This window comes from Marmota marmota, unplaced genomic scaffold (assembly GCF_001458135.2).
Source record: "Marmota marmota marmota unplaced genomic scaffold, marMar, whole genome shotgun sequence".
Classification (NCBI taxonomy): Eukaryota; Metazoa; Chordata; class Mammalia; order Rodentia; family Sciuridae; genus Marmota; species Marmota marmota.
The window spans coordinates 10,097,077-10,114,346 of record NW_025999998.1 but is presented as its reverse complement, the minus strand read 5'-3'; the positions used below and the strand labels follow the sequence as shown (position 1 = coordinate 10,114,346).

Genomic DNA, 17,270 nt, shown 5'->3' with positions numbered 1-17,270 from the left:
AGAAGGCCTACTCCTGGTGAACATCTGTCTCACATCTGCAGCCAGCACTCTTAGCTCATGGGTGGTTTTCAGCTATGATGGTCCAAGTTCCAGTGGCATAGAGGACACTGTGTCTGAGGTCATCTATTAACCCCCAATATATTTTTCCCTTTCCTGTTCTCTAGGGCACCCCAAGACTTGGAAGGAAGACATCTCCTGGTCCTACCCACCGAGGCTCATTTGATTGATTATTTGGAAATAGCCTTCCATTTACATGCCACCGTGAAGCTGCTAATTGTTCCTGTTGGGGTGACAGATACTGAATGTATATGTTCTGTGCCTGAGCTCACCAGCAAACAGAACCATACGGCACAGGTTAAAGGCTGACACTTAGGGGAAGCAGAGCCATGGGGGATTGCCAGCTTGGGCACCTCCCCTCTGGCTATCTTCTCTGCATGGGGTGTGCTTGAACCCCATCTCAGTGGCTGTTGAGTCTCTGCTCCGTTATGTACAGTTCTAGGATATGGTAACCTGATCTGAAAGGGCACCTTCTTCCTATAATTCAAAGAAGTGTAATTCTCATTGTTATATTTTTGAAATTTTCCACAAATATATATTGACCCAAATGTGGAACCATTGGAAAATGCTTAAAAATTCCATTCCAGCATGGTTTTGTTAAGGAAGTTAAGGTGACTTTGATCATCAGCAACTTGGGCTGGTAGCTTCTGGTTTAAAAATAGAAGATGGAATCTCAAACCATATAAAACTCATGAAGCATTTTCGGTGGGTTTTATCTAGGTGGATGTATTATAACTTTTTATATAAAAGATATGACTATAAAATTGACACAGTATTTTCAACTTTTATATTCCATAGTAATTTAAAAAGAATTACATATAACACTACCACATTTTTAACAATTGCACAACCCTGTCTATATCTAATGATAAAGGTTGAATTGTTAGAGGAATTGGCTCTGTATTTGCCTCTAGAGAAACAGTGTAGTTCTCCATTTATTTATGGATTCCTTTATATCATGTCACATTTACTTTAAAGTCCTGTATGTATTTAAATGTTTGAAGTGCCTTAGACTCTTGCCATATTTTCAAAATAAAATTTCATTAAGCTCTTGTCCTTGCTTCATCTGACAGCTGTCTGCCCAGAGTCTGTTGACTTACAGCCATGGCAGCAAACTGATAGATGGATCGAGAGGAGAGCAGTGCACTGTCCGCTAGGCTTGGGCTCCTAGTGGGTGGGTCCTCAGAGTGCGAATGACTCCATCCCTGAGTTACGTGTTATGAGGTTGATATATAAGACTATATTAGACAAACATCTCATCAGTCAGGTAATCTCCCAGGGGAACCTCTGACTCTTCTCAGGTACAATTATCCTTAACTCGGTTGATTGTGATAGTGACAAAAAAGGAGACATGAAATCAGACCTTTTTTTTAATGTTTTGCATCTTGTAGAGAAGACCCTGCAGAGATGTAAAGCTTAGGTGGCAATTCAGGCCGAGCCAGGGTAATTGACTGCTCCCAATACCGAGCCCTTCTTTTCTGCCCATGGTAGATCTGCTAGCTGTAGGATTTAGGCTAAGTATTGGATCAGGTAGTTTTTCCAAGCCCAAGTTCCTGGGGATCCCAAATGGCACATTAAATTAAAGCTTGAGAAGAGGAGCCATGTTTTGTTTGCCCCTTGATGGCCTGACATGCATTTTGAGCAAAGAGGACTATACCTCAGGTGGTTTGTGATCCTGGGGATTTTCTTTGTTCCATCTGAGAAAGAAAGGTATTAATATTTTAAATGCTGAGGAGATAAAACCCCTGCCTGTGTGTGCTGTCTTTTAAAATTGAGCACCAGAAATCTAAAAAAGAAAAATGAGTGCTTGTTTTATCTTTGAGTGAGGTCTTGTACAATGTATATCTAACCTCTCAGTAACACAGGCTGACCTTGTTTGCTCTCACAACATGGGCACTTCAAATGCTCTTTATCTTGAGATCCTGGCACTCTACCTACACAAGCCTGATTATCCCCAGTGGTACAGCTGTGAGTTGCTGAGGTACAGTTCCATAAAGGGACTTGTGACAGTGGGCTTGGGCAAGGTCCCCAGCTGAGTTAGGCAAGAAAAGTGGGAGGAGTCCTGCCCTATGCCAAAGAGGTTACAGAGAGCCAATTTCCCAGAAACCCTGGCTCTGGAAACTGAGCAGCTGAAGGCTGGAAGCCACCCTAAGACAACAGGAATGGAGCAATGGGGACCTTGAGACTTTGATGCTAAAGTCATAAATGGCAACTTGTTCTGTTACTATTATGAAATGACTACTGGACCTCTCACCATGGGGAGATAATTTGCTACTGGAGACATTTACCAGGAACATGCTACCTAGCACAAGTCTCAGAATACGTGAGTATTGAGCCCACTTCTGTAATTTGTCAGTACTCGAGAACAGTTTTACCCCTGACTTTTTCATACTGCAAGTATGTGACAATCCTTGTATATAGAAAAACTTATTTTTCCCCTCAAAGGAAATAATGAGCAACTAACCTTCCTTTAAATCCTGGTGGATACTTTTTCAGGTTCCCTGATGCAAATAGAAACACCTTTGTTTTTATGATGCTTTTACTTAAGCTTTCCCTTCACAGCTTGCATGAGAGCTTCCTGAGGAGTGGTAGAAAATGCACATTTCAGCCGCACCCTGGGAATTCTGACCCTGTAGCCTGGGAATCTGTATCAGCACGTATCCAGGCATTACAACCTCACTAAGGATTTTTAACCCCAAATTATGAGAATCTACATAAGTTCTTTTCCAAACAAGTCAGGCAGGCTAGAGTGGGGTGGGGTGGAGGGAGCTCTATCCAGACCAGAAACACTAGATGTTGTCTTTGATGTTTCAGAGCCTGTCTTGCTGCTGTTGATGGAGATACCACAGTCTGTGTCATTTGTCCACTCTGAGTGGCAATTTAATATAAATCAAGATGCATCTAAAAGGTCTGGAAACATGACTGCCCTGGTACCATTTTCTGTGCCAACAGGAACGTGAGGCTTAGTCAGTACTAACGTGACAGCAGCTGAGCAGACAGGCAGCTCTTCAAGTGTTGTCCAACTTGATCTTCTGCTTCCCCACTTCCCCATGGAGCTGGGCCATTACTGCTCAGGAAGAAGGCCATGAACCCTTGCTTTGGCTTTGAGATGACAATTTTCCATTTTCTTTTTTACTAAATTTTTTTAAGCCCTGAGCCTTAGCCAGAAACTATTTCATTCTACTCTCTGCCTAAGGAAATTACTAATCACATGTTTACTCTGCTCTTATTCAGTATGGCTATAATTTAAAGGCCAACTGATTATTAAATATATATATATATATATATATATATATATATATATATTTAATAAAGTGCATCTTGTTGAACATTCTTACCACAAAAGGATGTGGCTGGACTCAGCCACTGGGTCCCAGAGCTGCTCAGGCTCAGCTCCCTCCCACTATGGTCACTGTCTCCTCTGGGCAGAACTGAACAGTCCCAGTCCACTCTGAGTATGAAGATGGAGTCAGGATTTGTAATGGCTTCCCCAAGATACCTACCCTAAATTCAGATTCTGCAGAGAAGCTGAAAGGCAAAAGGCCATTTTTAAGTGGGTGCATCCTTGTAAGAAATGTCAGGTGCAGTGGGTATCTGCAGAGGAGTCAGCCTTTAGGAAATCAGCTGCCTCTCCACTAATATTTTTGATGATCAATTAGGCAAGAGAATGGAAATACAGCCCTAAATTTCATATAATGGAAGCTGCTTAAAAAATACTCCTATTCCTCCTCTACTTAAGCCATAACAAGTTTTACACTTGGTTCCCATTCCCCAGCCCACGAGGAACCAGTTTACCCCGTCTTAAAAGGCTGGACTTAGCCACAGGGTGGTTATCAAGAGGACATACCTGAACTGTGACGGACAGTTCTGCCAGCACTATCATGTGACTCCAGGCTGTATAGACTGGTTGTAGGAGACCAGGTGTCGACCTCATGGACCTCTTGTCTGGCAACAAAGAGATTCTTCTGACTGGTCCCTTCTGCTCTATTAGGAAATGTTGGATGTGTGTAAATAAACAAGAAATAAAGACAATAGTCATTAATTGAGTCTCTAAGAGTTCAGAGAGTTCACCCAATTACACCTGCCTGAAATATCCCCTTCTACAAAAGCCAGTCTTTTTTTTTTTTTTTTCTTTTGTGTGTGTGTGTGTGTGGTACTGGGGATTGAACCCATGGCCTTGTGCATACAAGGCAAGCACTCTACCAAAAAAGCCAATCTTTTGACAGGAAGCTCACTAGGATCAGCTTTTCTGATCGAATTTGTAACACCATCGGTCAGGACTAAAGTTCTAGTGCCTGGTTGAATGAGTGTGTTTAAAAAAAAAAAAATGCATAGAAACCAGAAAAGAGTTGCCACAGGGGGCAGGCAGAGGACTGGGAAGGAGCAGAGGGAGTGAGCCCCTGGTGACAGCTTCCTGGCCTGTGTGGTAGTGGCACTGTTATATCCATTGTAGCTTATTAACTTCAATATTTTTTAGTTTATAAAAAATGAAAAAGCAATAAGAAAAGATCTTGAGAAGGTGTCAATTTGAAGGTCAAGAGGAATGAATGTGAAAACCGGAAGCTCTCAGCCCTGCCATTTCCATAATGTTAGTACACGGTTTTGCGCATGGTGGATGCTGTGGTCCACTCATGGCCTTGCATAGTAGCCATTAGGGGGCTGATCTCAGACAACCCACTTCTTCTTCTGGGCACAAAACAGGATGTACTTGCCTGCTTTTGAAATTAGATTTGACCATGTGTGTTGTTTCACCAACAAAACATCAGTAGAAATGACAATTAATTCCAGAGGGAGGCTTGAAAAGCCAGTGCGCCAGTCACCACATCTATGCACCTACCTCCCCGCAAAGGATCTTAGAAACAAGTGCTGAAATGTACATCCCTCCTTGCCAGCCTGTATTGCAGGACTATCATGAGTAAGAAATAACCATCATGTTAAGTTTTGAGAAGTTTGGGGTGATGTTACTGCAGCATAATTTAGATTGTCTTTGATAGAGAATTTGGTTCCTGAAAGTGGGATACCACTGTAACCAAGTGACTGAATAGTTTATCTGTGGACTGCAACAAAACTATCACAGGGGACTCAACCACAGAACACCAAACACTATGTGAATGACTATTTTAATTCACAGAGGACATATACCAGGATCATCTATATCACATGTAATCTATCACATGCAGTGAATGTCCTCAGCATTAAAGAACAGTTTCCTGTTGAAAGAAACGCCATTTGCTATGCACCTTAGGAGGCAGACTGTGTCTCATAAACCTATAGCTCTCAAACTTCCTTGTTCATTGAAATCCCCAGGAGAGGTTGTGAAAACAGATCGCTGGGCCCCATCTCCAGAGCTTCCAGGCCAGTAGATCTAGGGAAAGCCCCAAGAATTAGCATTTCTAACAATTTTGCAGGTCTGCTGCTGATGATCTGGGAAGCACACTTGAAGAAACACTACTCTGGGGCAAGGGTTATTAGTGCAGACTTTTCTCACCTCAACTGCCAAGAACCAGCTGATGGCTGGCCTAAGTGTCTCCACTCCTTCATCTGTGTGGGATTTTCTTTCATTGCAAATGATTTTGCAAAGACACCATTGCTAATGGCAAGTCTTTCTTTCTGCAGCTGTACAATATATCAAGTGTTTCTAAATCCTGTATTCACCCAGAATTGGGTTTTAGAATTTGGCCAGAGGACCTGACTTGAATCACAGTAATCTTCTAAGAAAAAAAATGACCCTCACATTTCACTTAGAAAGGAAGAAATCTTCCTTTATGCCAACCCACTGAGTCTCTCCTTGTGTTGGTTCACTCCCTAGTGAATGCTCGCTTAGAAACCACGGTCTCTTCTCAACCTCAGCGAGGCGCAAGGGGAGAACGTGCTTCATCCCCATCCCTCAGCTGCTGCCTCTGAATTCCGCCCTCTGTTCTTTTTCTTCCACTGGGCAGAAGCACACAATGGCTGTTCTTTACAGAGCCAGCACTGTGGTCATCCTCAATGTTCACGCCAAAGTCTGAGACAGAGTCATCTGTGAGGGAAAGTCACAGGGGACCATGGGACCAGGAACCAACTGGAGGGATTCCCCCAGCCTAAAGGCACAGAATGTAGGTCACATTTAAGCTGCGGGGTCAGAGAAGAGCTGAGCTGAGCAACAAGAAGCAGAAGAAATCTGTTTTACTGGGAAACTAGAACCAACTTGTTTATATCCTCCCTGTCTATAAATTAATCTCCAAAAGACAAGACTCACTTTTTAAAAAATTTCTGAGGTTGATTGATGGAAGGCCTTGGATAACCAAAGGAACATAATGAAGTTCCCCACAGGCTTCCATCATTGTCAGGATATATGGCCAAATACACAACCCAATAGCCAGAAGCTTGGTGTAATAAACCCTGCTGTAGATTCTGGTCTGTATATTCTAAAAGGTAGAACAGAGCACTTTGATGTACCTTTGTGTGTCAGAGTTTAGAGGAGGTCAATATTCCTACAACCTCCAGAGCCAAGGTTCTTGGACCCAGGAATACAATGACCGATTCTTAGCTGTGCTTCTAATCCATATTAAAGTTAGGAAGGCCAAACCCTGCCTTTACTCATCAGTAATCTAAAAATTGCCTCTTAACCATCCATGCATATTTCAACCTTTGCATGTAGAGGAACCTGATCCAGATGCCACAGAATGCATGTTAACTGGTGCAAACAACTGCTCCCCTCCTCCCAGGCAGAAAAGGGTAACACCCCCATCTATGGAAATACAGGGAGTCACTCATCTGGCTTTTGCTTCCTCCTGCTCACTTGATGCCTAACAAAGACTTTTCAGGTTGTGCTCATTCTCTGGTTTCTCCCAAGATAGTAAATGCATCCACAGAGTCGAAGGCCAGTGAAAGCTCTTCAGCTTGGGGCAGTGCAAGTGGAGTGCACTCTACGGGGAGCCATTTTATTTGAAAGTGAAAGTTACTTCTAATAATTCTTCAAAGAGTCCACCCCTCTTTGATTTCTAAGTAGGCCTGTCAATGACCTGTGACCACAATAGTGCTACATAGCAAAGCCCTCAAAGCTGCAGGGACATACAACAATAAGCGTTTCTTGCTTACAAGTCTGGGTGGTCAGTGAAATGGCTCTGCTGACCTTGGCCAGTCTCACTGATGTGGGCTGACGGGTCATGAGATTGAGAGGATTCAACTTGGTTCCACATGACCCTAATCTCCAGCCAGACAGCCCAGCCATGTTCCCACGGCTGTACAAAGATGCAAGAAAACTAGTAGGCAAGGATTATTGGGGCCTAGGTTCAGAACTGGCATCCCATCATTTCCATAGCATTCTGTTGAAACCAGCAAATCACAAGTCCAGCCCACATTCAAGGAAATTGGGAAACAAATTCTTCAGTGAAAGAAACTATAAAGCCACATGCCAGAGTATTTGGCTATCGAAAGAAATAAAGAATTTGGAGCCATAAAAGGCAATAAATCCATCATAGTGGAATCCACCTTTAATAATAGCCTGGCCAGGATGTTGGGATTGCTCAAGAGACATACTTCTATTGACCTACGTGATACCTGTGGGAAAGGGTGGAGATAGAAAATCGGATTCGCCCTTGAGATTAACTGATGTTTGTGGAGTGTTCTACCTGGTAGAGACCTGATATAAATTCTCAGGCATATCATCGGTCACTACCCTATCACTATAGGAGAGCCCATAACTAGGGTTTTCTGCCACAAAGCACCCAGTGGCTGTGAAAGTGGAAGGTAGAAAATTGCAACTTCTTAGAAATTCTGGGGTTGATGACCCATACTAATTGAAGAGGGTTATCATGGAGTCTTGGGAGCTCAAAGGAGGTGTTTGAGGAGGTCCAAGGTGGGACTGCGTGAGTCATCTCAGAGTTCCCTTTGACTCTAAACTGAACATTATTTTTACCACAAGTATGGCTACTTCCTGGGGCCAATGGGGGGTGCATTCCACAATCATTTCTGAATTCTTGTCCTTCAAATTGCCCTGAAGCAGTCTTATACTGAGTAAGGGTGGCTCAGTCTCTGGGCACACCCAGATACTAAAAGGCATCACTTGTCACCTTTTGATAGCTGATCCCAGCCTAACCTGTCACTTAGGGTTGGACCTTGGTTAGGCCATGCTAGGGTGTGTGAATGTAAGGTTGGGGTGGTGAAGCTGGCACAAAGGAGAGCTTTACCACTTGCTAATGAAGTTAAAGGAATTCCTTGCTGCTTAAGGACATCTTAGCCCTTCTGGCTTGTTCTGAATAGATGCTCTATACTGAATCTACTCAAGTACTGAGGTGTGTATTCCCTGCTCCTACTGGGAGGACGGAACACATCACAGACATCATTTGGTCAAACATGACACATAGGAACAGGGAGAGGTAATAGAACAAGGAGGGCAATTACGTTAACTAGCAAATGCTTTCTGAAGCGAAGATGTGGTTAAATGGTCAGTGATCTGACCACTCCCCTCCTCCCTCCCAACCCCTGCTCACAGAGGAAGGCTGAAACACCTGGTGGCCTGTGGCTTTTCTCTGCAGACTGAGGTGCTCCTGAACTGACCTAGATGACTTCTCGCATCTGCAGGGGTGATCCCACTGCAGCTGGCTCCACATGCCACAGAGGTCTTCTCGTCTGTGCCCGAATTCCACATCACCAGGCCCAGGCCTGTGGCTTCTCAGACTCTCATCTAGGGGTCTCATTTTCCTAACAACCCAAATGGCAAGCAGAACCAGCCTTATTTGCTGAGTTTGAGAGGAGGATGTCTGGCGCAGAGGAGAGTATAGAATCTGTCCAGGGCAGGGCAGTCTGCAGGCTTGTGGCAAGTTTCAAGGCAGTTGTTAACTTCTGAAGGGTAGTTGTGTTAAGAAGGAAGAGATAAGCTTTATGGTTCCCCAAGAAGAAGAGGGTCTGAGCACTGAGCCAAAAATCCAACTAGCACATAATAAAACATTTAAATGGGCACCCCCAGAGGCCATGAGCCTTAGTTGATTTAGTCAGTCAATTAAATTCACTAAGTAGATGCTTGTTCAACTACATAAACTGAATGAGCACCTGTGATCCTTCTGTATGGGGCTTTATCAAGGGGTGTGAGGTTGAATGGGCCTCATGAGGTCCCAGCCAGTGCAGGGATAAGTCCACCTCCAACACCCATCAGGGCCCTAGATTCCAGCCTGACCCATCTGCTCCCCCTAGTGGCCAGTAGTGGACACACCCCAGCAAGAACTATGTTACAATAGTTTGTCACAAAGGACATATCAATATCACTATAGCATTTATAAAAATTGAACAAATACGAATCTCAATGTATTTTAGGTTGTAATAATCAGTATCATTTCATGAAACTTTACATGCATATATGTTCTGGGTCCCAAAGTTAAATGCATTTGTTAGAAGTAGGGTGGAAGTTTAAAATGTTTGCAAAATCCAGATCTAGAACATGGTGCAAGCAGATCCTGCACAGTACCTCATGGTGGGGGGGAATTGTCTTTAAGCACCCATTTGGACTCTGTGCTTCTCCCCACCCCAAGTCCCTGGGTCAGGGACTTGGGATGGGGAGAAACACAGAAGCAGGAGATACAGTCCCTGCCCATCAAGGGGCTAATGACACAGCTGAACAATGGAAGTTACCACCTGAGGCAGGAGAGGCAGGTAGAGCCCAGGACAGGCAGAAGTGCTGTATAAACAGAGTAGGGATCTGGGATGTCACCTGCCATGTCACTAAGGAACCAACAGCCACACAAAAGGAGAGGAACAAATTCATAGGGATAGACAAAAGGGAATGAAGGAAAGGGAAGGAGGATGGGGAATACAGGAAGTAGAAAGGCCAAATTCTCCCCAAAGCCATGTTATATTTCCCCTGTTAAGTGACTCAAGTTCCAGACAGGAAGTAGAAAATAAGATTTATTCTCCCCCCAGGGAAAAGACCGAGTTGAGTCATACTAGATTTTTGCATAGAATGAATTAGACAAGACTTTTCTATCCTTATATATGAATATAGGACCAGTGTAAAGCCACATCATATATAACCACAAGAATGGGAAGGTACACTCCATGTATGTATAATATGTCCAAATACACTCTACTGTCAGATCTACAAAGAACAAATATTTTAAAAAGAGAAAAAACCTACATCATGGCAGGTTGGAACTGGAAAGAACATGCAGGCTAATGTCACCACCTCATTTTTTTTTTCTGGTTACCAAGAAAAGTAATTCACAGCAAGTGTCTCTCCATTTTAAAGTCAGCCTTTCTTTTTTCACTAGCCTTTGTGTTGGAATTTTTGTGGCAAAATACATAACATGAAGTTTGTCACTTTATTTAAACATACAATTCAGTGGAATTAAGTACAGCCATGATCATGTAACCATCAGTCTCCATTTACAGATCTGTTTCATCACCCAAAATAGAAACTCTGCAACTATTAAGAGGTAACTAGGTTTTCCCTGTCCTGGGCCGAGGTGGCCTAAATTCTCGTCACTATACTTTTGTCCACTCTAGATTCCCCACATAGGTGGCATCAGGCAGTAGTTACTCCTTGCAACTGTTTCACTGAGCAGCATGTTTGTAAGGTTCATCGTGTTCTAACCTGTCAGAACTTAATCTTTTTGTGGCTGAATAACGTTCCGTTGCGTGACTAAGCCACATTCCACCCTTCCAGTCATCTGCAGATGGACATGCAAGTTGCCACTGCCACCCTGTTTAGACAGGATGGGGCTGGGGGCTCAGTTACCCACTACCTCGTGGGAATCCTGACCAGTAAGGCCGGGCCTCCTGCCTTCCGGGCCAGGACTTTGTCACTAATGCCAGCTACTAGACAGCCCGTCTTGCCTTGAGGCCATTCTACTTCACATTCTGCTCTGGTTTTGATGGTGAAAACTAACGACAAACCCTTCTATCACACTTGGTTCCATACCAGGCGCCGGATGCAGGGCTCTGTACATGTCAACTCGCTTTCTCCTCACCACAGCCCCATGAGGTAGCCTTACACCATCATCATCCCCTTTTCCCAGATGAATAAACAAGCAGAGAGGTGAGGTGACTTGCCCACAGTGACACAGCTGTGAAGTAACACAGCCAGGCCTGTGTGGCTCCAGAGTTGCTACACGTCGCCCTCTACCACTCTGCCCTGGTAGAAAGGGCCAAATTCTCCCCTGTTAAGTGACTCAAGTTCCAGACAGGAAGTAGAATATAAGATTTATTCTCCCCCCCAGGGAAAAGACCGAGTTGAGTTATTCTAGACTTTTGCATAAACATTCACAGCCCCAAATTTTACAGGAGCTTGTGAGACAGAGTCTCCCCTGATCATGAAGATCTAGGGACCACAGGGCAAATAAAGTCTGTCATGTACACAGGGGTTCCCTGACAGAGTCAACCCTGCTTTAAGACATGGAGATCTGATTCTAGGAAGCCTCTACTTCTGTCAGTGCTGTTACCCCAGGTTCCACGCGCCAGAGTCCCACACTCCAACCTATGAGGGTCACTGAGTCAGGGCTCAGCCAGAATTACCCAAAGCCCAGAGCCTCTCATTGCTTCAAGAACCCTGCCCTACTTATATTTAGGTAGGAGGAACAAGTTCATTGGAATAGACAAAGGGGAATGAAGGGAAGGGAGGGAGGATGGGGAATAGGAAGGACAGTAGAATGAATTAGACATTAGAAACTCCCAGAATGGAAGCCAAAGAGAATCCGCAGCTGCTTTCTCTGAGCCCATTATGCTTGGGAAATCCAGCAATGAGAAAAAATCCCTCCTACCTTAAGTGGGGGAGAGGAGGAGGCAGGCCTGCTGTCTCCAGTAAAACAAACAAGGACGCTTAATTTCCAGGCCCTGTGGAGAAAAGATATTATTAGAAAGTCTGAGCTCACAGGGACTCTGTGTCCTTGCAGGGTGACTGTCAAGTTCTCTGGGTCATGGGTTTAGCCAGTAAGTCTAAGGACTTTGGTTCATTAGAAAACAAGAGCAGAACTTGTTTACCTTCGGCAGTACATGGGGTTGTATCTCTGATAAGACTCAGTCAATGTGCCTTTCCAAAGCACCCAGTTTGTATTGCCCTCTCCTTTGGGGAAGCCCCAGACTGCAAGAAGTCCCAAAGGCACTGCTATCTTGTGTGTTTAGCCATTTTTAATTTTTTTTCAAACTTGCTCATGCACAAGTATTCACCAATATCTCCTATATGGAAAATAAGCTCCCGTGGAAATCAGGGTGATATGTAGAACAAGGTTTGCAAGGACAGTCAAGTACAGGGAGTTGTTTTTCCTGTCACAGAATGGAGCCCACAACTCCAAACCGATTCTCTGGTGCCCAATAAAGAACCTTCCAACCCCAGCTCTGTACATATTCCTGATAGCCCTTTGTATTAATTGGGGTTCTCCAGCAAAATGGAATAGGACATAGATACACAGAAAGCAATTTATTATGAACAACTGGCTTCTGTAATTGTTGCTGCTCTGACACAGCAGGCTGGTGGTGTAGTTTCTGCCCATACTCAAAGGCCCGAAGCCAAGGGAGCCAAGGTCTGAAGGCAGGAAAAGATGGAGATTCCAGTTCAGAGGGCGAATGTGTCCTTACACCTTTTCACTCTATTTGGGCCCACTGTGGACTGGATAATGCAGATCTTCCTTACTCAGTCCACTTATTCAAAAGGTAATCTCCTCCAGAAACGCCCTCACAGACTTACCCAGAAATAATACTTTACCAGCTATGTGGTTATCCTTAGCCAATTTGACACATTAACTTAGGCATCACACTCCTCTTACCTAGAAGTCTTTGCAGATGGGTACCTTGAAACCCTGTCTTGCCTAAAACTAGGGCAAGAGAGAATCCACACAGATAGGAAACCAGCAACATCTACAGGCCACAGCACCCTGCAGTAGCGTCCAAACCCCGCCAGAGTCACAAAAACTCCTGACAACCCTGTCCTGTTTACATTCAGGTCATGTGATCCATTGACCAAGAAGAAAGAAATGTCCAGAATGAAAACCAAAGAGAACCTGCAGCTGCTTTCCTTAGGCCTGCCACAGTTGGAGAAAAGAGTGATAAGGAAATCACATGAGCCCATGCTGGTGACAGCACTTCCTAAGCTTATGCAGACACTGTGGAAGGACTGACAGTTTTGCTGAGGAGAAAGGGACTTTTTCTAGAGGTCAGGTTGCTTTTCATTCCGAGTTTTACCCACTGGCACACCTCCCCAGAGCAATGAGGCATTTGCACAAAAGCAAGCTTTTTCCAAGCAACCCCGTGAGCATGGACAATGGCTGGGATGACAGGTACCCAATTCAGCTGCAGATACTGATGCTCTGATTGGACTGTCCTTGGCAGTGCCGAGCCCAAGCAGGCTGCTCTGATGGGGAACAAAGAAAAAGAGAGGAATCTACTGGACAGATCAGGTCCTCCTGAAGAACCTGTAGGCTCTCTCTGTGAGGAGGGGGGAGGAAAGGAGTCCTCTAAAAAGGACAATGTGCCATGAGGCAGCTCCTGGGGCTCTTGTCATGCCCCCGTCCCTCCCTGCTCAGTGTGCTAAACAGTGGACAATGTTCGTTCCTGTGTGTGGCACACCCCCCTGTCAATCGGCTCCTGCACCCAGCCTCCCATGCAACAGCAGCAGCTATTGACTGGTTTCGTCCAGAGTTTCTGACTTGGTGCTAATGGCTTCACCTGCTCACCCGGTCCCACTAGCTAGGGGTCACCTGGTCCTCAACAGCTCTCATTTCCATCTCCTCCCTCCACCACTGCTGCCTTAGTTCAGAGCCTATCCCTCTCTCCTATATGCTGCAAAACTGTCCCTGACACAAGCCTTGTTCCCTTTGGTGTGGTCACTCAACAGCTGTGCTCCCTTCCTCCTCCAATTGGCATATTGCAGCGTCCTCTGGAAGCAGAGTTCAAGTGAGCTGGGCCAAACTGCCACAGGAGGTGTTGACCGGAAGCCTGGTGTCACCCACTTTATTACTCAGAACTTTTCTCCAGGCCATTCAGTAGGGAGCTGAGGCTCCTCGAGTTCTGTTTTTGAACATCAAGGGCAAGCATCTTTTGCCAAGGAAATGAGCACGCATGATTCAGAGGAGCAGGGCCTCCACAAGGGTGATGATGATGCCTTCTCCACAGCAGTCAGTGCACTCTCAGACAAACAGGGTTGACCAGGACAAGACGCTCCCCATATGCCCATCTCCCGGAGCAAAGGTGATCCATGTAGATATTAGATTCAGCTTAAAATGAGACTAAATAGACAAAACACCAGCCTCCCTGGCAAGGCCCCAAGTCATAGGGCAGGAAGGCGCTGTCCCAATACAATGGTCCCTCTTTTCCATTCTGTGACTGATGGTCTCAGTCTCTCCCCTCATTGGACCAAGAGCTTGACTTGCTCCAAGTGTTTCTTTTCTCTGAGGAAGCTTAAACGACTAGCCACTGTGGCACACAGAACACTTTGGACTTCATGCAGTTAAAGAGTGAGACGCTTCATTGTATTTTATGTTTTTTGCAATGTTGGGCATCAAATACAGGGTCTTGCACATGGTAAACAAGTGCTCTACTGCTGAGCTATATTCCCAGACCTGGGATGCTTCATTTTAAAAAGCAGGTGCCAGACACCTTAGAAAAGGGAAAAGCCCTTTTCCTTTTTTAGGGGGGGAATGAGAAGTGGGGGGCCACCAAGGATTCAACTCAGGGATGCTCTACCACTGAGCTACGTCTCCAGCCCTTTTTTAAAAAAACACTTGTTTTTGTTTTTTAGTTGGTAGATGAATACAATACTTATATTTATTTTTATGTGTCCCAGAACAACTAACCAGCTCTCTCCTTCACTTCACTCACCCTATGGGCAATATCAAGAGATAAGCCTATTTTTGCCTATGGTTGTAGAAAAAAAATATTTCAAGTCTTGGTACTAACATTTGAAAATACTGCAGCATCAAAATACACCACCATTGAAGTAGATGTCTCTCCTATAAAGTGAGATCGCACATCCCTGTCTAAAACCAGAAGGCAGCTCTCTCCCCCTGCCTCCCAACACTAGGGAAAGGAGAATTTAAAGGGTCCTATTTCTTTCAAAAAATTGGTAGGGATTAAATAAAATACACCCTTAAATATTTCTAAATGAAATACTGGAAGTATTATTTAAATTATTTAATTATTATTTAAATTATTTTTAATTTATTTTTTATTTATTTCTTAGTTTTAGGTGGGCACAATATCTTTATTTTATTTTGATGTGGTGTTGAGGATTGAACCTAGTGCCTCACTCATGCCAGGTGAGTGTGCTACCACTTGAGCCATATCCCCAGCCCCTCTAAAAATATTTTTTAAAGAGAAATTTTAATTGAAGCTTTGCCTTTTATAGCATTGATACTTATCATTGCTGTTTTTTCCTTTCCACATTGGTTTTTTTTTTTTTGGGGGGGGGGTACCCAGGATCAAACTCAGGGGCACTTGACCACTGAGCCACATCCGCAGCCCGATTTGTATTTTATTTAGAGTCAGGGTCTCACTGAGTTGCTTAGAGCCTCACTTATTGCGAGTCTGGCTTTGAACTCACGATCCTCCTGCCTCAGCCTCCCCAGCCGCTGGGATTACAGAGGTGCACCACCCACCCAACTCTACATTGGCTTTTCGTTCTTCTCCCTTTATGTCTTGAAGTATGAAACCTTTACAGTTTGGGAACTATTTAATGGTTGCACCAACCTTTTTCTTAATGTAAAGAAATTCAAGATTTATAGTAGGACAAATCCTTAATGTAAAGGAATGCAAGCAAGACTTAAGACCTATATCCATATCCAGCAGATCCAGGCCAGGGGAGCTGTCTGCCCTGTGACACTGCCACCTAGTGCCCAAATCTGGATATTGCAGTCTACCCAGCACTCTGTCCTTTCCTTTTACTATGTGGCCACTGCCACCACCATACAACCAACCCCAGTGTTGTGTAATGAGAACTAGTGCCACCATGCTGCAGAAGGAAAGAAAGTCTGGAACCAGACAGACCTAACCTAGACACGTAGCTTCCCCTGTTCACCAGCTGAGACTGTGGGCGAAGGACATCAGGGCAAGTGCAGCTTTTAGCTTCTGCATCTATAGAATGTAGGTGAGGACTACACCTGCCTCTAGACCCATGCCCACTCAACTGCTAGAGAGCCAAGTGGGTGTCCTGTTGTAAAAACTAAATGAAATAGCATATGTGCCTGCAAGTCATAGATCGTTGAGCGCTGCATGGGCAATCAAAGAATGAATGGAATAACTGACGGCAGAGACTTGGCAAGAAGCTTGGGGCCACCAGTCCAACCTCCTTCTCAGTGCTCCCAGGAGCCCAGTGAGGCGAGAAGCAGGATGGCCGCTGCTTAGGGTGAGGCCGTCTTTGGGATGCTCTTATAGTTCCAAGTCCAAATTCACAGAGATGAGAAAATGAGAAATGGACTGACCTCACTGGGTTCAGGGCAGCCCTGGTCCAGACAACTGGGTCAGGGGGACCAAGGAGGGGTGGGTCCTTATGAATGGGATCGATATTCTGGGGTGTTCACTATACCATAGGAGAGCCTGAATGAAGGAGCAGTGGCAACAGGGCTCTAGAAAGGAGACCCCCTGAAACCAGGGAGGCCTTCGAAGTGAACCTTGTGAGATCTAGACTCTAGACTTTGAACTTCTAGAAAGCCAATGGGTGTGCACCGATTCATTCATCCTCTCTTAAAAGAATCAACTGGTACAAGTATCATTTATTATTACCACTTTAAATATAAGAAATTTATATTTAGATTCAGTGCTGCACGTTTCAGGAATAATTTGCCTGAAGCCAGATCCCACATTGTGGTTGAGGTCTCCTTTCATGACAGCACCGCGACCCCCACACAAGGAGAGCATCCGGAGGGACACTCTTGAAGGCAACCCTTCAGGAAGGCCTGCCAATCAGGGCAGGAGGCCTCGTCTTCTACCTTCTGTAAAAAATTATGTGTGTGTGTGTGTGTGTGTGTACACACCAGCACGTGCACATCCCTCTACCAGAGCAGGGGACTGAACCAGGGCCTTACACTCCACCATATAGCTACATCACAGCCCCACTTATGTTTATTTTGTCTTTCCTATTGCTTTATTGAACACACTTCATCTTTAGGATTCACAATTAGAACACAACCCAACAATAAATTATTTTAGCAAAGAAATTAACCACTTACAAGGTCATTTATAAATAATTTTATTTTTAAAAAATATTTTTAAAAATCAACATTTTTATTTATTTTTTATTATTATTTTTAGTT

The 17,270-nt window shown here is 44.4% G+C and overlaps 1 protein-coding gene and 1 long non-coding RNA gene across 8 annotated transcripts in view; one reads left to right on the top strand and one right to left on the bottom strand.

Annotated features, from left to right (window-relative positions):
* The window catches only part of Kank1 (KN motif and ankyrin repeat domains 1), a 198,353-nt gene extending 197,226 nt beyond the window's left edge, over positions 1–1,127 (top strand). For all 7 annotated transcript variants that reach the window (XM_048806856.1, XM_048806854.1, XM_048806855.1 and 4 more), the window contains one exon: positions 165–1,127. In XM_048806856.1, coding sequence (XP_048662813.1) covers positions 165–227 — 63 coding nt within the window. In that variant the 3' untranslated portion in view covers positions 228–1,127. The remainder of the gene's footprint in view (positions 1–164) is intronic.
* Positions 1,128–3,605: 2,478 nt separating this feature from the next.
* Positions 3,606–12,959, bottom strand: LOC125617895. Its single transcript, XR_007349026.1, has 3 exons — positions 12,792–12,959; positions 11,790–11,862; positions 3,606–4,041 (listed from the first exon to the last, which is right to left on the bottom strand). It is a non-coding gene; the product is annotated as an uncharacterized LOC125617895 (long non-coding RNA).
* Positions 12,960–17,270: the final 4,311 nt, after the last annotated feature.